Genomic DNA, 23,538 nt, shown 5'->3' on the forward strand with positions numbered 1-23,538 from the left:
GGGGCTGGTCATGGGCTGGGCCACGGGGCTGGGGCTGTGAGCAGTGGCCAGGGCCCCCCTCCCCCCCCCGTGAGGGGCACGGGCCCCGTGACCGGTGTTTTCCAGTTCTGTCCAGAGCGTGTCCTTGGTGGGCAGCAGCAAGTAGCCAGTGTTGAGAGTGTCACGATTTTAGATGTAAATATACAGTGTTTTATTTCAATCTGCAGAAGCCCAATCTGTGGACAGGTGAGGCTCACGGGCTCTGCAAGCAGCCTGTGGGGCCGGGGGCGCCCTGTGGTCTCAGCGCTGTGAGTGGGACACGTCGTGCTGTTGTCGCAGGCGGCCGCCTGTGTCTCTGCGACTCCCCAACCTCTGTGCAGGGGCTGCCCAAGCCTGCACCAGCCTCGGACCTGAGGACCAGGGCGGGGGCCCTGCCAGCAGGAGGGGCGGGCCTGGTGTGGACCACATGGGTCCTGCTGCGTCTGAGAAATTCTTTCCACCGGTCGTGCAGCTGTTCAGGGTGTTTTGTCGTTTCTCTCTGGAGTTTTCTGGATAGAGCATGTGGGTGTGCACACGCTCAGACACAAGTGCACAGACCTCACACTGGTGCTGAGCGGGCGCCTGAGCTCCCAGGGCCCGAGGCTGAGTCCGCGAGCGAGGGCACGTGGCCGGGCGGCCCTGCGTGGGCAGGAAGGTCTAGGGGAGCTGGGCTGTCGCTTCTGACCCAGGGCGAGTCTCTCTGCCTCATCTGGAAGACAGTGGACCTGGGTTCTCGGGGAAGGGGTGACCCTGCAGCCTCGCCTGGGCTAGGAGGCACCGCCTGGGGCAGGAAGGGTTTAGGGGAGAAAGGGGCCCTGGCCCTGGGTGAGCCCGCGGCTGCCCTCACCCCCGGCCCAGCCATCTTGGGGACCCGACCTGGCAGCCTTAGCTGTGCTCCCCCGTTTACCCTGCAGTCCCTGCTCAGAATCCAGGTGCACGATGGGTCTGAGCTGCGGGTGCTCACCCAGATGTGAGGGGAGATGACGGGGGGCTCGGAGGGAGGGTGCCTTCCCTCATCCCCTGGGTGTCGCCCACAGCCGGGCCGAGGCCCTTGGGTGCCCCTCTCCTGGGGGTGTCCCTTTCCTGGCAGGTCCTCCTGGGGGCCCAGAGCCCCCACTTTATTCCAAGATGTGACATGGTGGGGGGAACACCCTGGCTCAGGGCCCCTCTCCTGGTCCCAACAGCTGGACCAGGGCTCCCCTGGGAGCACGTCTCGGCCACACAGGACGCCGCCCAGATAACCCAGCAGGTGACGCCCTCAACTACACACTGATTTCCTGGGGAGACGGGATTCCCCTATGCATGTCCTGCCCCCAAGTTCTCCACCACACAGGGTTCCTTCCTTCCCTCACCTCCTCCCCCAAGTATGTTCTCACAGATGTCCCCCATCCCCCCAGGGCACCCGGGGAGAGGCACGGTGGCGGTAACCACCGGCGAGCGGCACGCTGGGGTCCGGGCGGCGACCCGGGCCTCCATCCTCCACGGGTTCGAAGACCATGAGGGCAGGCAGCGCCGAGTCCGGAGCCGGCGTGGGAAGCGCCCGGGCTGGGGGCGGGGGTGGGTGCAGCCAGCCCTGTGGCCCAGGCCCGGGGGGGCTCCAGCTGTCGGGGCCTCTGACCCCCCGGGCCCCCCGTGGACACGCGGCTCGGCTTGCTGAGGGAGCCAGGGCCCTGTCTGCCACTCCAGCCCCCGGGACCCCACAGCTGACAGCGGATGTTCAATAAGTACTTGTTGGGGGAGGGGAGGGCAGTGAGGGGACACGGCGGGGTCGGGGGGCATGCAGGCGGGCCCTCTGTCCCCGCAGCCCGGCCTCCTGGTCAGGGGTGGGGTCCCGCGGAGGTGGGTGGCGGCAGCTGGGGGGCCTCAGAGGAGGCGGTCTGGCGGGCGGGGAGGCGAGTGGGGGGCCGTGGGCGTCACACCGGGGGCAGCGGCTCGGCGGGGTCGGGCCTGGCCGGCTCTCAGGGGCGTTCCAGAGAAACGGGTCCTAGCGGCTCAAGCTCAGGCCCCACCTGGCCACGTCGGGGGCTGCCGGGTCCCTCCTTCCGCCGGCCGCCGCCGCCGCCTCGCCTGCCACGTCTGGCAAGTCCGGAGTCCTCGGGCCTCCAGGAGCGTCTCGTGCTAGGGCTTGTGCTTGAAATGGGCTTCCACTGGAAAAGGGACACGGTCCCACGGGTCAGGGCCGCTCGGGGCCATGCGGCTGGGGCCCCAGGCTGCCCCGCCCACCTCACCTGCGTACTCCTGGGGCAGCATGGGCCTGTCCACCACCTTCCGGAAGGCCTCCATCCACGCCCGCTGCTCCGACTCCGTTTCGCAGGCTAGTAGGAACCGGCGCTCTGGCGTGACGATGGTGATGCCGTGCGGCCAGTGGTGGCCCTGGGTGGACGGCGGGAGCCCGTCCAGCACCGTGTAGCCGCTCTCCCTGCTGCCGATGAAGACCTCCCCGCGGGCGAAGGCGTCCTGGGAGGGGGACCGCGCTGAGCGCTGCTCAGAGCCGCGTGCGGCCCCCAGGCCCGGCCCCTCCTTGCCGGCCCGGCCCGTCATCTTCAGCTCACCCAGCAAATGCTGGTCGGCGCCTCCCAGGCGGGCGGGTGACCCAAGAGGGCGCGTCCACGCCGCGGGGGCCCTGGGGCCGCGGCCCATCCTTACCAGGGGGTCCTTGAAGTACATGAGCCTCCGGTCGTCCATGGTGAACCAGCGCTTGCGGAAGCCTTCCGTCTGCTGGGGGTCGAGGGCGCCACTGGTCGGCCCGAGGCAGGCCCTGCCCCCACTGCCTGCCCCCCTCCCCCAGGGCGGGGCCGCCGGCACGTCCACTCCCCGTCTGCACGTGCCCTCGGGGCCCCATCTGGGCTGTGGGACCACCTGGGTCCTGGGATCCGGGTCCCCCGTGTCTGCCCCATCCCCCACGTGGCAGGGACCCGGGGGTGCACAGGGACACGTCGGGGCGGGGGACCAGGGCAGGAGGCAGGGCTTGGAGCTGGCTGGGGCTGGACCCAGAGCCCCAAGTCAGTGGACCCCATGCTCTCACACAGCACTGGGGCGGGGGGGTGGGGCGAGTGTCACTGGCTGGCGCTGCTGACACACCCACGCCCACGCCCCCTCCCGGGATATGACCTCAGAGTGAGGCCTGGGCATCTGGGGTTCCAGGTCAGACCCACCTTGGGCCCCGTCTTCTCCATGTAGCCTTCCTGAAGGTAGTTCCTGGACAGCTTCGGCACCAGCTAGGGCAGAACCACTTGGGCTGGGCCCTGGGAGCGCCTCCCCAGCTGGCCCCTCCCCTCCCGCCCTTCTCCCCCCTCCCCCTCCCAGCGAAGCTAAAACACCCTGGAACAAAGGAGAACTACTGTGGTCTCCAGGGGCCTCAGGCCAGTCAGCAGCGGGGGTCTCGGGGGGTGAGGGGTCCACGTGGGCCCTGGGTCAGCTCCCAATCCCCTGTCCCAGCCTGGGGCGCATGTCCCCCGACCCGGGTCAAGGGTAGCAGCAGCAGCCACTCACGTCTGCGTCGCTGGCCCCTGGGAAGGCCACCTGCAGGTAGTGGAAGCGGGCAGCACGGAGCGCGTTGAACCAGTCCACCATCTCCTGGGGGTCAGAGGCTGGGTGTGGGCCGCGGCCTCAGGGCTCCTGCACACTCACCCCGTCCCTCAGCTCCCGGGCCTGCTCGGGGGACGCCCCCGGGGTGGCCGGGGAGGACAGGGAAGGCTCCATCGCAGGGCGCCAGGCCTCAGGGCCAGCGTGGCCCGACGCCCAGGCAGCAGGAGCGGGCCACGCCACGGACAGCCACCTCAGGACAGGCGGGGACAGCGGGTGCGGGGCTGCCGTCCGAGCTGCCCCCAAGCCCTGATGCTGCTTCGGGCACCAGGCGGTCTCGTCTCCTCTCCTCTCAGATCGTTCTATCTTTATGACCTGCTATCTCTAGCCTAGACAGAGGGAGGCCCATCTATCATAAACCCACCCGGAGCTGCCATCTCCCGCCACCGCCACCGAGAGAAGGAGGGCAGAGCTGTTCCCCGGAGGCCGGCCCTCGCCGCACGGGGGAGTGCAGAGGGCCGGCTCCCCAGACCGAAGCGTCACGGCCCAGGCGCTGCCACCCCGTCCCTCCCACCCCAGGCCCAGCGCCCGTCCTGGGGCCGGCCCACCCCCCCCCGCCCCCCGCGCCCCCCCCCTCCCCCCGGCCCCCCCGCCCCCCGCCCCCCCCACCCCAGGCTTGACTGTCACATATGAGCTCAGCAAACATGCCCAGAGCCTTTTATTTTATTTTTTTAAATTTTATTGGAGTATAGTTGATTTACAGTGTTGTGTTAGTTTCAGGTATACAGCAAAGTGAATCAGTTATACATATACATATATCCACTCTTTTTTTTTTTAGATTTTTTTCGCATATAGGCCATTAGAGAGTATTGAGTAGAGTTCCCTGTGCTATACAGCAGGTTCTTATTAGTTATTTATTTTATATATAGTAGTGTGTATCCTCAGGACAGGCGGGGACAGCGGGTGCGGGGCTGCCGTCCGAGCTGCCCCCAAGCCCTGATGCTGCTTCGGGCACCAGGCGGTCTCGTCTCCTCTCCTCTCAGATCGTTCTATCTTTATGACCTGCTATCTCTAGCCTAGACAGAGGGAGGCCCATCTATCATAAACCCACCCGGAGCTGCCATCTCCCGCCACCGCCACCGAGAGAAGGAGGGCAGAGCTGTTCCCCGGAGGCCGGCCCTCGCCGCACGGGGGAGTGCAGAGGGCCGGCTCCCCAGACCGAAGCGTCACGGCCCAGGCGCTGCCACCCCGTCCCTCCCACCCCAGGCCCAGCGCCCGTCCTGGGGCCGGCCCACCCCCCCCCGGCCTCCTGTGACCTCTCATTCCGCCTGGCTGCCATGCTCGCTGCCCCAGGGACCCCCGCCACAGGCTCCCCCATCTCTCCCCTCCCAGGCCCTTTCAGGCCGAGGTCTCCCGCAACCCTGGATGGACCGAACATCTCTCCCTGCCGACACCTGGACAGACAGCGCTCCTCCCCGATCTCCAGGTCCCCTGGGCCCTGCAGTGTCACCCCGACACCCACCTCCAGCCGCACCTGAGGCCCCACTCACCTCCCTGCCCACCTCAGTGCTCTGTCCCTCCTGCCTCGGCGCACGGGGCCCCCAGCCCAGCCCACATAGTCCAGGCTGCGACATACCCTCTGGTCACTGCCAGGGAGCCCTGCTCAGGCCTGGGGACTCCCAGCCCCATTCCAGTGCACCGAGTCCCTCCGGTCTCTTCCCTGCCCGGTCCCTAGCACTGCCCCCCGCTCGTCTCAGGACCTCCCCTGACTCACGGAAACCAGAGGGAGCCTCCGGAAAGTCAAGGTGGGCTGCAACACCCTCCCCCCACTGCATCTCCAGTATAGACGGACATCTGCAGGGTCGGGTCAGCCCCCTCAGCAGGACCACCTCGTGCTGTCCCCCACCCCTTCCTCTTCTTTCCCCCATCCTCAGCAGAGTCTCAGCCACGGGGCCTTTGCACGGCCGTTTCCTCCTCCGGGAACGTGTCCTCACCCCTCGGGACATCACTTGTTCTCTCACTCTTCCCAGCACTCGGCACAGTTGGGGTTTTAGTCGCCCGTCTGATAGACTCTGTCTCTCCTGCCAGACTCTTCTCTCACTCACCAAGGACAGAGCCACATCAAACAGGCTCAGCTGCATCTACGCACAGGGCCTGGTGCAGAGCAGGTGCCCACAACCCTCTGGGGACTCGGGCCAGGACAGCATCCCACTGTGCGTGCAGAAAGCCTCTGGGTTCCCGGCACCTACCCTCTGCCTTCTCTGGGCTCAGTCTCCCCACAAGGAAAGTGAAGGTAGAGGCTTCTGGGTAAAGCTGAAGACTTGCTCACGTTCCTTGAGCCAGGTTCCCTCCCAAAACCTGTTAGTACTGCATCAGGGATTGTTTTTTCAAGGCTTAACCCCATGAGATGGCGAGAACAGTCACAAAGTGCCAGGAACTGGCAGACAGGTGGACGTGTGATCCAAGACAGCTAAAGTGGAAGCCGCAGAGGGAAGCTGAGGCCCAGCGCAGTTTGTGCTGCAGACCCCAAAGGGCTTGGGAATGCAGAGCTCTAGGTTCCCCTGGAAGCGAGGGGGGGGTTCTAAGCAGGAGAACTGGCTAAGAGACTGACTTCCCCTCCACCACCCTGGCAGAAGATGAAGCTTTATGGAGCTTTATTCTTTGCAGGGCATAGAAAGAGAAGGTAGAGAGGGTCTCGGGAGAGTTGTGCCAGGCACAGGGTGTGCGTGTGTGTGTGTGTGTGTGTGTGTCTGTGGGTGTTGGGGGTCTCGGAAGAGTTGTGCCAGGCACAGGGTGTGTGTGTGGGTGGGTGTGTGGGTGTGTGTGGGTGGGTGTGGGTGTGGGTGTGGGTGTGTCTGTGGGTGTTGGGGCACCATTCCAGAAAGAATGAAGCTACATGACTGCACACCAAACCTGAGGCCCCTCCTGTTCCCTCTCAGCTCCCTCAGTGCTGGGACTCATCTGCACCAGGCAGGAGGGGTTTCCTCCAGAGAATCTGACCAGCCCGGAACATCTCTCACATGGAAGTCAGAGAACAGAGCACACAAACAGGAAATAGCCACTTAGAAGAAATAAACATTGTTCAAGGATAAGAAAGCTTCAAATTTAACATTAATAATCAGAGATAAGATACTACAATCAAGAAACAAGAACAATGTACTTTGAAAAAGGAACACTGCAAAAACCAAAAGGAGCTCTGAAGATTGAAACATTGAGAGCAGAAAGCAAACTTTCAATAGGAAAGTTGCAAGACAAAGTGGAAATGTTCTAGAAATCAGTGAAAAAGGGAAAAAGTGGGACTAGAAATGAATGAGAGAACCAATCTAAGACAGCCAATATCTGAATAACAGTTCTAGAAAATGAGAACAGAGAAAATAGAGGAGGGAATTATTAAAGAAATAACTCAAGAACTATTCCCCCACCTCATGGATGTAAATTACTAGGCAAGGAGGACTCACCAAGCTCCCAACACAGAGAAGGAAGACAGACCCAAGCCCAGGCTGCCATCGGAAAACTAACTCAAGTGGAAGTTAGGATTTTCAGATGTGCAAGGTCTCTGGAAGCTTGCCCCCAAGGCACTCCTTCTCAGGAAGCTACTAAAGGGTTTGTTCCACCAGGAGGAGGGAGTAAACCAAGAAAGACTTAGGTTCCAGGAAATGGAATCAGCCCAGGACTGAGATGTGGCCACAGGAGAGATGATTCCCGAAGGGTGAAGTTGGTTGCTGCCCAGGACATATCCGGGGACTTGGACATGACCTGCTACCTCTAGCCTAGACAGAGGGAGGCCCATCTATCATAAACCCACCCGGAGCTGCCATCTCCCGCCACCGCCACCGAGAGAAGGAGGGCAGAGCTGTTCCCCGGAGGCCGGCCCTCGCCGCACGGGGGAGTGCAGAGGGCCGGCTCCCCAGACCGAAGCGTCACGGCCCAGGCGCTGCCACCCCGTCCCTCCCACCCCAGGCCCAGCGCCCGTCCTGGGGCCGGCCCACCCCCCCCCGGCCTCCTGTGACCTCTCATTCCGCCTGGCTGCCATGCTCGCTGCCCCAGGGACCCCCGCCACAGGCTCCCCCATCTCTCCCCTCCCAGGCCCTTTCAGGCCGAGGTCTCCCGCAACCCTGGATGGACCGAACATCTGCTCTCCCTGCCGACACCTGGACAGACAGCGCTCCTCCCCGATCTCCAGGTCCCCTGGGCCCTGCAGTGTCACCCCGACACCCACCTCCAGCCGCACCTGAGGCCCCACTCACCTCCCTGCCCACCTCAGTGCTCTGTCCCTCCTGCCTCGGCGCACGGGGCCCCCAGCCCAGCCCACATAGTCCAGGCTGCGACATACCCTCTGGTCACTGCCAGGGAGCCCTGCTCAGGCCTGGGGACTCCCAGCCCCATTCCAGTGCACCGAGTCCCTCCGGTCTCTTCCCTGCCCGGTCCCTAGCACTGCCCCCCGCTCGTCTCAGGACCTCCCCTGACTCACAGAAACCAGAGGGAGCCTCCGGAAAGTCAAGGTGGGCTGCAACACCCTCCCCCCACTGCATCTCCAGTATAGACGGACATCTGCAGGGTCGGGTCAGCCCCCTCAGCAGGACCACCTCGTGCTGTCCCCCACCCCTTCCTCTTCTTTCCCCCATCCTCAGCAGAGTCTCAGCCACGGGGCCTTTGCACGGCCGTTTCCTCCTCCGGGAACGTGTCCTCACCCCTCGGGACATCACTTGTTCTCTCACTCTTCCCAGCACTCGGCACAGTTGGGGTTTTAGTCGCCCGTCTGATAGACTCTGTCTCTCCTGCCAGACTCTTCTCTCACTCACCAAGGACAGAGCCACATCAAACAGGCTCAGCTGCATCTACGCACAGGGCCTGGTGCAGAGCAGGTGCCCACAACCCTCTGGGGACTCGGGCCAGGACAGCATCCCACTGTGCGTGCAGAAAGCCTCTGGGTTCCCGGCACCTACCCTCTGCCTTCTCTGGGCTCAGTCTCCCCACAAGGAAAGTGAAGGTAGAGGCTTCTGGGTAAAGCTGAAGACTTGCTCACGTTCCTTGAGCCAGGTTCCCTCCCAAAACCTGTTAGTACTGCATCAGGGATTGTTTTTTCAAGGCTTAACCCCATGAGATGGCGAGAACAGTCACAAAGTGCCAGGAACTGGCAGACAGGTGGACGTGTGATCCAAGACAGCTAAAGTGGAAGCCGCAGAGGGAAGCTGAGGCCCAGCGCAGTTTGTGCTGCAGACCCCAAAGGGCTTGGGAATGCAGAGCTCTAGGTTCCCCTGGAAGCGAGGGGGGGGTTCTAAGCAGGAGAACTGGCTAAGAGACTGACTTCCCCTCCACCACCCTGGCAGAAGATGAAGCTTTATGGAGCTTTATTCTTTGCAGGGCATAGAAAGAGAAGGTAGAGAGGGTCTCGGGAGAGTTGTGCCAGGCACAGGGTGTGCGTGTGTGTGTGTGTGTGTGTGTGTCTGTGGGTGTTGGGGGTCTCGGAAGAGTTGTGCCAGGCACAGGGTGTGTGTGTGGGTGGGTGTGTGGGTGTGTGTGGGTGGGTGTGGGTGTGGGTGTGTCTGTGGGTGTTGGGGCACCATTCCAGAAAGAATGAAGCTACATGACTGCACACCAAACCTGAGGCCCCTCCTGTTCCCTCTCAGCTCCCTCAGTGCTGGGACTCATCTGCACCAGGCAGGAGGGGTTTCCTCCAGAGAATCTGACCAGCCCGGAACATCTCTCACATGGAAGTCAGAGAACAGAGCACACAAACAGGAAATAGCCACTTAGAAGAAATAAACATTGTTCAAGGATAAGAAAGCTTCAAATTTAACATTAATAATCAGAGATAAGATACTACAATCAAGAAACAAGAACAATGTACTTTGAAAAAGGAACACTGCAAAAACCAAAAGGAGCTCTGAAGATTGAAACATTGAGAGCAGAAAGCAAACTTTCAATAGGAAAGTTGCAAGACAAAGTGGAAATGTTCTAGAAATCAGTGAAAAAGGGAAAAAGTGGGACTAGAAATGAATGAGAGAACCAATCTAAGACAGCCAATATCTGAATAACAGTTCTAGAAAATGAGAACAGAGAAAATAGAGGAGGGAATTATTAAAGAAATAACTCAAGAACTATTCCCCCACCTCATGGATGTAAATTACTAGGCAAGGAGGACTCACCAAGCTCCCAACACAGAGAAGGAAGACAGACCCAAGCCCAGGCTGCCATCGGAAAACTAACTCAAGTGGAAGTTAGGATTTTCAGATGTGCAAGGTCTCTGGAAGCTTGCCCCCAAGGCACTCCTTCTCAGGAAGCTACTAAAGGGTTTGTTCCACCAGGAGGAGGGAGTAAACCAAGAAAGACTTAGGTTCCAGGAAATGGAATCAGCCCAGGACTGAGATGTGGCCACAGGAGAGATGATTCCCGAAGGGTGAAGTTGGTTGCTGCCCAGGACATATCCGGGGACTTGGACAGTCGGTGGCGAGGTGAGTCAGTAATGAGGACGTGGTTAACCAGCGGGGGAAAGGCAGCTGTTAGCTCTAGGAGAAATGAAATGTGCAGGAAGTGAAAAATCACTGCTCAGGCTTGAGAGCATTTTTGTGGTCTTGGTAACGGTACACTCTGAATACAGGTGCGGACAGAATAGCAACATAAGGGTGATGGGTGAGGTGGGAGAGGTGTGGGCCTGGGCGAGGTGAGGGGTGGGGACTGGAGAAAGCGCCTCATCCGCGTGCTGGGAAGTCATCAGGCGATGGGAACATGGACAGATCTGGCAGCAGCACAAGCATGTTATGCACGCACCTGGACGTGGATTCCCAAGGGATCAGCTAAAAGCTGAATAGAGGATTCTGGGAACATGGGGTAGGAAGCACCGGGAATCTGTCTCCCCACCTGGAAAACAATGGCACTGGCAGAATCTGACTGATGTAGCCATTTTGGAATTCTGAAGTCTGTTGAAGTCTTAACAACTTCCAGGGGAAGACTTGGAGAGTACATTGTGGTTAATTTCAGTCAATTTCAGCTCTGAGAACAGATGCAGCTACCCATCCTTCCCCCCCCCACCCCACCCCCAGGACAGGCCACTGTGTAGGTGTCCTGGAGCAACTTACACAGAGTTTGCAGGAGCTAGGGTGGGCAAAAAGGACTCTGTCCTCCACATATCAGGGATCTGTGCTCTGATCACAGGGAGACAAAGGAGGGGGGCATTGTTGCAGCCCCTCCCCCTCCAGCTCAAGACCTCCCAAAGATTTAAAGGGTGAGCACCCACTTTCTCCCCTTCACTTTTGGTTTTCCCCTGTTGGGAGCCAGACATCAAAGACTAGGACATACAGAAACAGCTGCATATACAGGGGAAATTAGGAAGTCACCACACATGACCAGGAAAGCCTCAGGAAAAAAACGTGAGCAGAAATTAAGTTTACACCTCAGGCTGATCCTCAGCACAGACACAACCTCCAATAACTAAAACAAAAAGCCCAGAAGTAACAGCTAGCTAGCTAGCTAAATAAATAAATAAATAAATAAATAAATAAATAAATAAATAAAAAGCCTTGGGGAAGGGGGAGAATCTTATTTCCAGAGTTACCACATTATCAGAATCAAATGTCCAGCATTCAACAAAAAAATCACAAGGCACACAAAGAAGCAGAAAATGGCCCTTTCAAAAGAAAAAATAAATCAACGGAATCTGTCACTGAAAAGACTTAACGCCAGATGTACTAGATGTACTTAAAACATGGTCTTAAATATGCTCAAAGCAAATAATATTTGGAGAAAGTCAAGAAAATGCATAACAAAATGGAAATAACAATAAAGAGAAAACCTAAAAGAAACCAGAAAGAAATTCTGAAACTAAAAGTACAATCATGGAAATGAAAATTTCACTAGACGGATTCAAAGGCAGAAGAAAGAATCAGTCAACTTGAGAGGAAAATGGAAATTATCAAGGCTGAGAAACAGAAAAAAAGATTGAAGAAAAGCAAGTAGGGCCTAAGGGACCTGTGGGACACCACCAAGAGACCGACATATGCATTGTGGGAGTCTCAGAAGGAGAAGAAAGAGAGAAAGGGGTGGAGAGAATATCTGAGGAAATAATAGCTGAAAAGTTCGCAAGTTTGATGAAAGACATGAATATAAACATCTAAGCAGCTCAACAAACTCCAAGTAAGATGAACTCAAAGAGGTCCACTCTGAGAAAAGTTATAATCAAACTTTGAAAAGACAAAGAATCTTGAAAGCAGCAAGAGAGAAATGACTTGTCACATATAAGGGGTCCTCAAATAGATTATGAGTAGACGTCTCATCAGAAACGTTGGAGGGGGCTTCCCTGGTGGCACAGTGGTTGAGAATCCGCCTGCCGATGGAGGGGACACGGGTTCGTGCCCCGGTCCGGGAAGATCCCACATGCCACGGAGCGGCTGGGCCCGTGAGCCATGGCCACTGAGCCTGCGCGTCCGGAGCCTGTGCTCCGCAACGGGAGAGGCCACAACAGTGAGAGGCCCGCATACCAAAAAAAAAAAAAGAAAAAAAAAAAGAAACGTTGGAGGCACAAGAGAGCTAGCCAATATATTCAAAGGGGAAAAAAAAACAAAACAAAACCCTCTCAACAAAGAATCCTAGGGCTTCCCTGCTGGCGCAGTGGTTGGGAGTCTGCCTGCCAATGAAGGGGACACGGGTTCGAGCCCTGGTCCAGGAAGATCCCACATGCCGTGGAGCAACCAAGCCCGTGCGCCACAGCTACTGTGCCTGCACTCTAGAGCCTGTGAGCCAGAACTACTGAGCCCATGTGCCACAATTACCGAAGCCCGTGCGCCTAGAGCCCGTGCTCCACAAGTGAAGCCACCGCGGTGAGAAGCCCATGCACTGCAATGAAGACCCAACACAGCCAAAAATAAATAAATAAAATAAATTTTTAAAAGAGAGGAGAGATTAAAGGTAATATTTTTTTAAAAAAGAAAGAAAGAAATGCTCAGGGAGCCCTACAGGTGAAATGAAGGAACACTAGGCAGTACCTCAAAACCTTGTGGAGAAACAAAGATCTCAATGGGGCTTCCCTGGAGGTGCAGTGGTTGAGAGTCCGCCTGCCGATGCAGGGGACACGGGTTCGTGCCCCGGTCTGGGAAGATCCCACATGCCGCGGAGCGGCTAGGCCCGTGAGCCATGGCCGCTGAGCCTGTGCGTCCGGAGCCTGTGCTCCGCAACGGGAGAGGCCACAACAGTGAGAGGCCCACGTAACGCAAGAAAAAAAAAAAAAAAAAAAAAAGATCTCAATGAAGGTAAATACATGGGCTATTATAAAAGCCAGTATTACTGTAACAATGGTTTGTAACTGTGCTTTTTGTTATCTACATGATTTAAGAGACTAATGCTTTTAAGGATAAAGAAAAAAAATTAATGTAATAGCTAGTATTACTGTAAGTTTGGGTTGTGACTCCAAACCTTGTTTTTTACACACTTTAGGAGATAGTGCATTTAAAATAATTAGTAGGGTTTTGTTTGTTTGTTTGTTTTTAATCACTCATTGTACAAAGATGTAATTTTGTGACATCAACAACCAAAAGCAGTGGGGATGGAGCTAAAACAGTAGAATTTTATGCTATTGAAAAAACATTCAAAAAGCTGCTATATATTCAGTTTAGAATGTTTTAACTTTAGTATGTTAAATGTTATCCCCATGGTTACCCCAAAGAAAACAGTGATAGAATATATACAAAAAGAAATAAGAAAGAACTTAAACGTTTCACTACAAAAAATAAACACAAAATAAGACAGGAATGCAGGAAATGAGGGACAAAAAATCTACAGGGCATATAGAAAACAAATAGCACAATGACAGAAGTGAGTCCCTCCTTATCAGTAATTACTGTAAATGTAAATGTGTTAAATCCCAATCAAGACAGAGTTTGGCAGAATGGCTATAAACACATCATCCAACTATATCCTTTCTCCAGGAGACTCACAAAATTGTGGAAGGTAAAAAACCAACAGATCAAAGAAGAAATCACAGTGGAAATTAGAAAATATTTAGAGGTACATCAGAATGAAAACACAACATACCACAACTTACGGAATGCAGCAAAAGCAGTGCTAAGGGGGAAATATATAGCTAAAAATGCTGACATTGAAAAACAGGAAAGATACTGAATCAGCAGCCTAACTTTACAACTTAAGGTACTAGAAAAAGAAGAACAAACTAAACCCTAAGCTAAAGGAAAGAAGGAAAAAAAGATTAGAGATCAATGAAATAGAGAACAGAAAAACAATAGAGAAAATAAATGTAAACAAAAGTTGGTTCTTTGAAAAGATAGAATTGAAAAAACTTTAGCTAGATGGACTAAGAAAAAAAGACTCAAATTACTAAAATCAGAAATGAAAGTGGGTACATTACTACTAATTGTACAGAAATAGAAAGGATTATAAGAGAGTACTATGAACAACTGTATACCAACAAATTAGATAACCTGGATGAAACTGGATAATCTCCTAGAAACACAAAACCTACCAAGACTAATTCATGAAAAGAACAGATAATCTGAATAGACCTGTAACTAGTAAGGAGACTGAATCAGTATCTAAAGTCTCTCCACAAAGAAAAGCCCTGGACCTCATGGCTTCATTGGTGAATTCTATCAAACATTTAAAGAAGAATTGATACCAGTCCTTTTCAAATGTCCCAAAAAATCAAAGAGGAGGGAACCCTTCCTAACTCATCTGTGAGGCTAGAATAACCCAGATATCAAAGCCAGACAAAGTCACTACAAGAAAAGAAAACTACAGACCAATATCCCTTATGAACACTGGTGCAAAAATCCTCAATGACATACTAGCAAACCGAATTCAGCAGCATATTTAAGGATTATACACCATGACCAAGTGAGAGTTATCCCTGGAATGCAAGAACAGTTCAATACATGAAAATCGATCAATGTAATACACCACATTAACAGAATAAAGGGGGGACAAAACTACCTGATCATCTCAATTGATGCAGAAAATGCATTTGACAAAATTCATATGGAGTCTCAAGGGAATTCAGACAGCCAGAACAATCCTAAAAAGGACGAACAAAACTGGAGGAATTCACTTTTGATTACAAAGCCGCAGTAATCAAAAGAGTATGGTCCTCATAAAAGACCCAGAATTGCCACAGATATCCTGAAGGAAAAAGAGCAAAGCTGGAGGCAAAACCCTCCCAGACTTCAGACAGTACTGTAAACCTACAGTAATCAAAAGCATGATATTGGCACAAAAACAGACATATGGATTGGTGGAACAGAAAAGACAGCCCAGGGGACTTCCCTGGTGGTCCAGTGGTTAAGAATCCACCTTCCAATGCAGGGGACGCGGGTTTGATCCCTGGTCAGGGAACTAAGATCCCACATGCCACACGGGACAACTAAGCTCGCCTGCTGCAACTACTGAGCATGTGGGCCACAACTAGAGAGCCCACGTGCTGCAACTACAGAGCCCATGCACCACAACAAGGAGCCCACGTGCCACGTATTTTTTTTTTTTAAAAAGAGAGCCCAGAAATAAACCCACACACCTACAGTCAATTAACCTTCGACAAAGGAGGCAAGAATATACAATGGGGGAAAGACAGTCTCTTCAACAAATGGTCCTGGGAAAGGTGGACAGTTGAAATTAGAACATTCCCTGATACCATACACAAAAATAAACTCCAAATGGCTTAAAGACTTATAAATATAAGACATGACGCCATAAAGCTCCTAGAAAAGAACATAGGCAAAACATTCTCTGATGTAAATCGTACCAATGTTTCCTTAGGTCAGTCTCCCAAGGCAATAGAAATAAAAACAAAAATAAACAAATGGGACCTAATCAAACTTACAAGCTTTTGTAAAGCAACGGAAACCATAAACAAAATGGAAGGACAACCTACGGATTGGGAGAAAATTATTCGCAAGTGATGTGACCAACAAGCGTTTAATTTCCAAAATATACACACAGCTCCTACAACTCAGTAACAAAAAACCAAACAACCCAATCGAAAAATGGGCAGAAGACCTAAATAGACATTTCTCCAAAGAAGACATATAGTTGGCCAAGAGGCACATGAAAAGATGCTCAACATTGCTAATTATTAGAGAATACAAATCAAAACTACAAGATACCACCTCACACTGGTCAGAATGACCATCCTCAAAAATTCTACAAACAGTAAATGGTGGAGAGGGTGTGGAGAAAAGGGAACCCTTCTACACCGTTGGTGGGAATGTGAATTGATGCAGCCACTATGGAAAACTATGGCGATTCCTCAAAAAACAAAAAACGGAACTACCATATGATCCTGTGATCCCACTCCTGGGAGTGGGATTACGGAAAACTGATTTGAAAAGACACATGCACCCCAGTGGTCATTGCAGCACTATTCACAATAGCCAAGACATGGAAGCAACCTAAGTGTCCATCGACAGAGGAATGGATAAAGAAGATACGGTACATATATCCAATGGAATATTACTCAGCCATAAAAAAGAATGAAATAATGCCATTTGCAGCAACATGGATGGACCTAGAGATTAAGTCAAATAAGTCAGAAAGAGAAAGACAAATACCATTTGATATCACATATGTGGAATCTAAAATAAGACACAAATGAACTTTTACGAAACAGAAAAAGACTCAGAGACATAGAGAACACACTTGTGGTTGCCAAGGGGGAGGGGATTGGGGGAAGGATGGATTGGGAGTTTGGCATTAGCAAATGCAACCTTTTTTTTTTGCAAACTATTATATACAGAATGGATAAACAACAAGGTCCTACCGTATAGCACAGTGAACGATATTCAACATCCAGTGATAAACCATAATGGAAAGGAATATGAAAAATAATATATAGATGTATAACCGAATCACTTTGCCACACAGCAGAAATTAACACAACATTTTAAGTCAACCATACGTCAATAAAATTTTAAAAAGCAAACAAAAAAACCCCAGTATGGTCCTGTTATAAAGACAGACATACAGACCAATGGACTAGAATAGGAAGCCCAGAAATGAACTCTTACATATTCAGTCAAATGATTTTTGATGACAGTGTCAAGACCATTCAATGGGGAGAGGACAGTCTTTTAAACAAATAGTGCTGGGAAAACTGAAAATCCACACACCAGAGAATGAAGCTGGACTGGGACTTCCCTGGTGGTCCAGTGGTAAAGAATCCGCCTTCCAAGGCAGGGGATGCGGGTTCAATCCCTGGTCAGGGAACTGAGATCCCACGTCTCGGGGCAACTAAGCCCACGCACCACAACTACTGAGCTTGCATGCTTCAATGAGAGCCCACGCGCCCTGGAGCCCGCACGCCACAGCTAGAGAGAAGCCCACGCTCCACAACGAAGAGCCAGCGTGCTGCAACGAAAGATCCCACATGCCTAAATGAAGATCTAAGACATGCCACAACTAAGACCCAATGCAGCCAAAAAAAGAAAGAAAGAAAATAAATAAAATTGAAAAAACAAACAAAAAACAATGAAGCTGGACCCTGACCCAATTAACTCAAAATGAATAAGGACCTAAATGTAAGTCCTAAGACAGTAAAGCTCTTACAAGAAAACATGGGGCAAAAACTTCACAGCATCGGACTTGGCAATGATTTCTTGGATGCGACACCAAAGACACACACAACCAAAGAAAAACGGACGAATTCAACTAAATGAAAATTTAAAAATTTTGTGCATCAAAAGACCGTTCACTGAGTAATAGGCAATCCACAGACTGGCAGAGAATATTTGTAAATCACCTGATAGGGGATTAATATCCAGGATATAGAGAGAACCCCTAAGGACAGACTTTGAGGGGTTCACTGGGGGTTCCTCCCACCCTCGCTGGGTGGGGACACAGGGGCGATGGCCACGGGGTGGGGTGCGGCGCTCTGCCAGCCAGCTGCCACCCTCGTCTCTTCACGAGGCCTCTAGGCCCCCTCCCCAAGGGCCCAGCTGGCTCCCCACTGCAGCCATGGCAGGGTGTTCTGGCAGCCCCTTGGCCCCGTGCCTGCCACCCTGGGGGTCCGCTGGGTTCTCCTGAGACAGTGGGGGTGGTCCAGCCGTCACCACCCAGCTGTGCACCCACCTTGCCGTCCTCGTGGTAGACGAAGATGTTTCGAGTACTGTTGTCTTTCAGGTAGGTGACCTGCAGGCCGTGCGGGTGACCGATCTTGGCCGGCTGGAAGGTGGCGTTCAGATGCTCGATCTTCATGATGGCCTTGGGCTCCTTGGCCTGGGAAGCAAGGCCGGGCCTCAGCGCTGGGCTGGCAGGGAGTCTCCAAGGCCAAGGGAGCAGGCAGGGTGGGCTCCGGATGCCGGCCACGCACCTGCTGTCCTGCGTGGCTTTGAGCAAGTTACTTACCCTCTGTGGGCCTAGGCTCCCTGGTCTAAGTCTAAGGTAACAGCATCCCTTCCTGGGGGATGACAAGGCGGGCGCTCAACATGTGGGCTGACCCCTCCTCTGCCCCGTCTGGTCCGCCCTGCTTGCGGCCGGGCCCCCCCTTCCTGCTCCCCGTCCTGCCAGCCCGACCTCTCTCCTCTCCTTGCACTGGGGGCCGGCAGACTGCCGTGGGGCACCCTCTGGCAGAGGCGGCGGGCCCGAGGGCCACGAGCTGCCGTGGTTACTGCATCCCAGGGTCACGTTCTGACCGGAGCCGGTCTGCTGCGGGTGGGGGTGGGGCTGGGCCAGCTGCCCCGCCACACGGGGACCCCCAGCGCCTCCCCACGCACTGCCTGCGGCACCCGGGGCCACGCCGGCGTGCTTGCCTGGGTGCCAGTCTCCTCGGTCCCTCTCAGGCCTGGGAGTGTCTGCCAGGGGAGGGCTTGCCACCTCTGTGCCCCAAGATCACCCACAGCACAGGGAGTGGCCGTGACCGGGGTGGGTGGAGGGGTCCCCACGGGGGCCGGCGTGTCCCCACGGGAGGGGGCAGCGCGTCTCCGGGAAGGGCACGAGGGCAGCCAAGGAAGTGGCGCCGCTGTCCAGGGGCCAGTGTCCAGCCGCCCCAGGCCCCGGGTGGGAGGCCCAGCCGCTGCCCTTGGCCTTGTGCCCCACTCACGTCACTTCTGTTGAAATACTTGAGGGCTCCCTCGCGTTCCGTCAGCACAAACTTCCGGCTTAAGAACTGCCCGTTGTCCCGGCCGCGCTTCCAGAGAAAGCCTTCTCGGTACCCTGGGGGAGAGGGGCCCAGTCGGACTGCCACCACGGACGGGCTGGCGGCTGCCACCCTGACGAGGCAGAGGCCGGGCGGACCGTGTTCCGGTCCCCGGGGGACGCGCAGCCCCCAGGTGCCGGGAGGCCGGCGGGCGTGAGCGGGCGTCGGCCTTTCCTTGGACCCCAGGCCACCCCCTCTCCACCGGCTGCACACTCCCGCCCTCTTCCTTTCTTCCTCTTGGCAGGTGTGACAGGCATGCGGGGATGTGAGCGCACCGGGCGGGCACACGGTGCGTGCTCTTTGGGTGCGAGCAAGGGCCTGGGGACGGGCCAGTGTCCTCGATCACCCGGGGGGCCCAAGGGCACCGGCAGGGTCCTCGAGCGGCAACACTGGGGCGATGGGGCCTCGGCCAAGAATGTGGGGAGCCCCCCAGGAGGAGCCAGCCCTGCCCCCTCCTCAGCTTTGGCCCCGAGCCTCATCGTGGAGCCCCGACCTCCAGGGACCGCAGGGTCCGTTTACGTTGCTTGAAGGCACGAAGCCCGCGGTCAGCGTCCCAGCAGCAGTGGGTGAGAAGGCAGCCCCTCCGGCGGCCACGGCCGCCCTGAGCCCTCTCTCGCCCTTTCTCCTTTGCCTGTTCTGGGGCTTTGTGTCTGAGGTCTGCCCCGCACCTGCCCCAGGGGCTGGGCCAGCTCCCTCCCAGCACCACGCTCCTGGACGTGCTGCCGCCAGATCAGGGATTCGCACCCCTTTGTCGCCAGCGGGGCCCTGTGGATGCTGGGCTGTCCACCCACGCCCGGGGGACAGACGCCTGGTCGTTCCTGGCCTTCTTGAGCAGCTCTGCTGTGCCCAGCGCGGCCGTGTCTTCCAGGGGGCGCCCCACTGCCCTTGGGCCTAGCCCGGGGGCACAGGGCTAGGGCCGGGGCCCTCACAGTCGTTGCCCCACAGCTTCCTCTCTGCTCCTGACCTGGGGAGAGGGTCCCGCTGCCACGTGCGCTGAGGGAGATCCCTGCCAGGCGCCGTCTGAGGCTGGTCCGTGCCGGGGCTGCCGTCAGTAGGGGTGGTGCGCAGAGCCCAGAGCCTGACGGCGTGGCTTTTGGAGTTTGGGCGCCACCGCTGGGTCCTGGCCCCCAGCCCCAGCCCGCTGCCGCCCGTCGGCTGTCCTGGCAGCCCCACGCCCAGCACCATGGAGGCTAGGAGCTGTTTCTCTGCTCTCGAGAAGTGTGGTCCTGAAGAGGCAGCAGCCTGGCGTCGGGGACGGGGCAGCTGGCGCCTGTCTGTGGTGGGACAGTGCCAGATGAGGCCTGCTCCCTTCCCCCCGCGACTCAGAGGTCCCCGGCACCCTCAAAGCCTGTGAAAGACACGTCCCCCGGGTCCCCTGCACACAGCGCCAGCAGGCACGTCCCCTCTGTGTGCACCAGGGAGCAGGGCCACCACCGTGTCCCCAAGCTCAAGCAGGGCCCTCCCTGGAATGTTTGTTGGCTGACTCAGCATTTGGCTGGAAGTCCACTTGCCTTCGGCTCAAGGCCGGCCGCCCTGGACCCTGCATTAGCCACACGGAGAAGTGCCGAAGGCGCAGCTTTTCTGCAGAGACGCTCCCCGCCAGCACCCCTGGCCACGCCTGAGACACGGCAGGCCAAGCACTTGCACAGCCGTCTCAGGTCCCCCAGACGGGCCTCTAGGAACATCCTGTGGTCATCCCCGCTGCAGAGGACGAGGCTGAGGCTGGCGTGGCGTCCTGTCCAAGGCCGGTGGCCAGCAAGGCTGGAGCCGCCAGCCTGGTCAGCGGTTCCCAGCCCCCAGGAGCCCGCGCCTGCCTGCGGGGCCCAGCAGGGGGCAGCAGCGCCTCAGGACGCCGGGCCCGGAACAGGGGCGTCTCTGCCGCTGCCGGAACGGCGCTCCCACTGGTCACCCCCCCGAGGCGGCTCTGCTAACGTGTCCCGGGCCAGCCCAGCGGCACAGACGGGAACGCTGGCCCGAGTGCCTGGCTCCCAAGCCCGACGGCGAGCCGCCAGGATGCCTGATTTTGGGTCTGTGATGTGGCAGCAGCATTTTCGGGTGGGTGCTGGCCAGGTCCCTGACTTTGCCCCAGCAGATGGGCGGCTATTTGGCCGCAGCCTGAAGGTGGCGGCCCCCGACCTGCCCGCGTCCAAACTCGCCCGAGCCGTCCTCTCCCAGCGGCCCCCCAACCCCGTGACGTGGGACGAGGGCAGCCCAGGCTCCGCCGTGGGGATGCCCGCCCACCGTGTCCTGGGCTCCAAGCCGCGGGCCCCTCGCCACCCACCCTGAGGCGGGCCCAGGCCCTGGGAGATTCCCGAACCCATTCCCGGGCCGTCGCGGTGCAGCACTCGGCACACAGCCGGGGCCCGGCTGGCTAGAAGGGGCCATTTTCTCCCAAAGGACTGGCCGGCGCTGGGGCAGAAGCCAGAGCGTTCAGCCAGCATTTACTGAGCGCCTACTGTGTGCTGGGCCCAGTACTCGCTGCCCGGGAGCTGGAGGGGCCCGGCCGCTCAGCCGCCTCTTCTCAAGCCCTGCGCGGGCGGCCCAGGACGAGCCGAGAGACCGTGGACGCCAGAGCCGGCGACAAGATGCCCACTGGGGCGGACCAGTGACCAAGCCACAGACTGACCACCCCCCAGTGGACAAGCAGCAGGGCAGCGGGCAGCTTCTCAAGTTGGACATGCACTTCCCACGTGACCCAGAGAAACGTGAAAACACAAACGTGGTGAACACACGCTCAAGTGTTCACGGCAGCTTCACGCGTCAGCGTCACCGGCTGGACACGACCCATGTCCCTCAGCTGGGGACCAAGTGGTCCCTCGAACAGCGGACACTGTGCTGAGACGGCTGCGCGCCAGGCTCGCGGGGCAGCCGGGCGAGGCTCAGACGTGTGGCGCCGAGGGGAGCCATCCGTGACCTTCCAGCGAAGGCGCACACGCGGGCACAGAGCAGACCCGGGTGGGTGGGGCGGGGGGCCCGGGCAGCTCGTGGAGCTGTTCATCAGGTGTGCAAATCACGCGTTAACGTCGTAAAAAGCTGGAGCAGGGACCACATGGCCGTGCTCCAGGGAGGCACAGGGCTTGCCGGGGGCCGGGCCAGGCGTCCTGTGCCCAGGCCCCAGGGTGGCCCTCCCTGGCCAGGAGGTGGGGCCCCACGCCGGGTGGCTTCTCCTGGGGGTGCCCCGTGGAGGGTGTCCCCTGGGCACGGGTGGCACTAGGGACACCCCCTCCAGCCGCCTCCCCAGAAGGGCCGGGACCTGCTTTCAGGGTTCTGCTCCCCAAAAGGCTGGCCCAGGAGCTCTGGGAGCCCCGGTCCTCCACCACTCAGGTTCCCAGCTGCTCCGGCTGCAATGGCCAAAGGGGCCGGTGGGGAAAGGTTGAAGGCCGAGGGTCAGTGGGCGCAGGCTGGGCTGAGCGCGGTGCTGCTGGGACTCAAAGCCCCTTGTCCGCTGTTCCAGGAACATCACAGGCTTTGGGAACAGCACGCGCGGCGGGTGCTTCTGGGTGTGAACGCGGGTGTGAACCTGAGATCCGCGTGTGACTGAGTGCATCTAAGAGCACACGCATGTGAACATGTGTGATTTGCGGCTACACGCACCGTGGGAGTGTGTGTGAGCCCGTGTGAACATGCAGGGGTTGTGTCAGGGCGGCACCAGGAGGGGGACAGAAGCGCCTGCCTCGCGTGTGGTTCCAGCCCCGCCAGGGATGCCTCGGGCCCCGTATGCCCCGCGCCTGAGGTCCCTCCACGGTCCCACCGCGACCCTGTGTCCCCACCACACAGACGGGGATGGGTGCGGGGGCCCCGCCACTCCCCCTGGGAGCCCCCGGCCCACCGCCCCCAGGGGTCCACGCTCTCCGAAGGGGGCTGAACCGCGAGGCAGGGCCGGCCGAGCCGCGCAGGAAGCGCTGAGTGTGTCGGCGACGGGGGCGGCCGGCCCTCCGGACAACAGGGGCCCTTGTCGCCCGTGAAAGGCGGCCATTGAGGCTCTGGCTGCAGGCGGGGACGGTCCGGGGACGGAGCCAGGAGCAGCTGTTACCCGGGGTCACCCCGGCGAGTGGCCTGCGGGGCGGCGGAGGCGCAGCCCGGCCCCGGCGCGCCCAAGCCTCGGTCCTGTTATCCCGGGGCGAGCACCTCCCGCGCCCGTGACCTTGGCCGAGGTCAGCCGGGAGCGCCAGCCACACCCGTGACCTCGGCCAGGCTGGCACCTGCCGCCACACCCACCACCACAGCGGAACTTGCAAAGCCAGGCTGGCGCCCCAGCAGCGCCGGGGCCGCCGCCGTCCTACCTGGAGGCCGCGGCCCCGCTCTGGGGGGCGCTCAGTCCCCACCCAGGTCACGTCTGTCCACAGCGGTTTTGCTGTGGTGACGTTTCCCCCACGGCCGCTTAGCGGGAACTTGGGTCCCCTCCCTTCCCTCACAGTGGGGTTCCTTGTTATCACAGGGACCCGTGGAGACGTCCTTTGCCGCGGCTCAGATCCTGTGACGCCGCTACCGAGCTGTTGCTCAAACCGTCCAGCTCGGCCCGGCAGTGACACTTCCTCCGCGGATGCCCTAAGCGCACCGGGTGGGGACTGGGCTCACCTGAGGCCCCGGCAGGCGTCGTGTTGGGAGGGACCCTCGCCCACGACCGAGGGTCCCCAGCAGCCCCCGAGCCCACCCCAGGCAGGTGGGCGCCCCGGCCCGGCCTCCCTTGGCCACGTCACACCTCGGAGCGGCCCTGCCCCGGCCCCGCGGTCCCCCTCCCTGGCACGTCCCCATTCTCGGGGGCCGTGGGTGTGTCGGCCCCTGTGCCGTGGGAAAGGCGCTCCTCGGTGCGGGGGGCTGGGCCTCACCAGGGATGCGGCCGGGGCGGGGGGAGGGGCGGGTGG

The 23,538-nt window shown here is 57.6% G+C and overlaps 3 protein-coding genes across 11 annotated transcripts in view; 2 read left to right on the top strand and 1 right to left on the bottom strand.

Annotated features, from left to right (window-relative positions):
• Nucleotides 1-6: 6 nt before the first annotated feature.
• Nucleotides 7-23,538, bottom strand: part of ADAP1 (ArfGAP with dual PH domains 1) — a 68,472-nt gene continuing 44,940 nt past the window's right edge. For 2 of the 5 annotated variants that reach the window (XM_028499882.2, XM_028499885.2), the window contains 5 exons: nucleotides 18,578-18,690; nucleotides 17,608-17,754; nucleotides 3,511-3,594; nucleotides 3,174-3,236; nucleotides 7-2,736 (listed from right to left, as the gene is read on the bottom strand). In XM_028499882.2, coding sequence (XP_028355683.1) covers nucleotides 2,137-2,736; nucleotides 3,174-3,236; nucleotides 3,511-3,594; nucleotides 17,608-17,754; nucleotides 18,578-18,690 — 1,007 coding nt within the window. In that variant the 3' untranslated portion in view covers nucleotides 7-2,136. The remainder of the gene's footprint in view (nucleotides 2,737-3,173; nucleotides 3,237-3,510; nucleotides 3,595-17,607; nucleotides 17,755-18,577; nucleotides 18,691-23,538) is intronic. The other 3 variants (XM_028499886.2, XM_028499884.2, XM_028499883.2) reach the window with 3 other exon arrangements.
• Nucleotides 4,503-7,278, top strand: LOC114487792 (uncharacterized). Of its 3 annotated transcripts, none has more exons than XR_003683215.2 (2): nucleotides 4,503-5,711; nucleotides 6,483-7,278. XR_003683215.2 is itself a non-coding variant. In XM_028499888.2 (2 exons), exons 1-2 carry the CDS (start codon nucleotides 4,969-4,971, stop codon nucleotides 6,607-6,609), a joined length of 915 nt encoding a protein of 304 aa, XP_028355689.1. In that variant the 5' UTR covers nucleotides 4,503-4,968; the 3' UTR covers nucleotides 6,610-7,278. The 3 variants fall into 3 exon arrangements, 1 of the variants encoding a protein (XP_028355689.1); XM_028499888.2 differs by having other exon boundaries at nucleotides 4,503-5,756; XR_003683216.2 differs by lacking the exon at nucleotides 4,503-5,711 and adding an exon at nucleotides 5,777-5,836.
• LOC114487791 (uncharacterized) lies at nucleotides 7,319-17,305 on the top strand. 3 transcript variants are annotated; one of them, XR_003683212.2, is made up of 2 exons: nucleotides 7,319-8,408; nucleotides 9,174-17,305. XR_003683212.2 is itself a non-coding variant. In XM_028499887.2 (2 exons), exons 1-2 carry the CDS (start codon nucleotides 7,663-7,665, stop codon nucleotides 9,298-9,300), a joined length of 918 nt encoding a protein of 305 aa, XP_028355688.1. In that variant the 5' UTR covers nucleotides 7,319-7,662; the 3' UTR covers nucleotides 9,301-17,305. The 3 variants fall into 3 exon arrangements, 1 of the variants encoding a protein (XP_028355688.1); XM_028499887.2 differs by having other exon boundaries at nucleotides 7,319-8,453; XR_003683213.2 differs by lacking the exon at nucleotides 7,319-8,408 and adding an exon at nucleotides 8,474-8,533.

The sequence above is a fragment of the Physeter macrocephalus genome, chromosome 14, assembly GCF_002837175.3.
Source record: "Physeter macrocephalus isolate SW-GA chromosome 14, ASM283717v5, whole genome shotgun sequence".
In the NCBI taxonomy this organism is placed as follows: Eukaryota; Metazoa; Chordata; class Mammalia; order Artiodactyla; family Physeteridae; genus Physeter; species Physeter macrocephalus.

Excerpts from the sequence above, each read along its gene's own strand:
- LOC114487792 (XM_028499888.2), top strand. The coding sequence starts at position 4,969 with ATGGACCGAACATCTCTCCCTGCCGACACCTGGACAGACAGCGCTCCT. Across the intron at positions 5,757-6,482 it reads GGCCAGGACAGCATCCCACT|CTCCCTCAGTGCTGGGACTC; the intron begins GTGCGTGCAGAA and ends GTTCCCTCTCAG.
- LOC114487791 (XM_028499887.2), top strand. The coding sequence starts at position 7,663 with ATGGACCGAACATCTGCTCTCCCTGCCGACACCTGGACAGACAGCGCT. Across the intron at positions 8,454-9,173 it reads GGCCAGGACAGCATCCCACT|CTCCCTCAGTGCTGGGACTC; the intron begins GTGCGTGCAGAA and ends GTTCCCTCTCAG.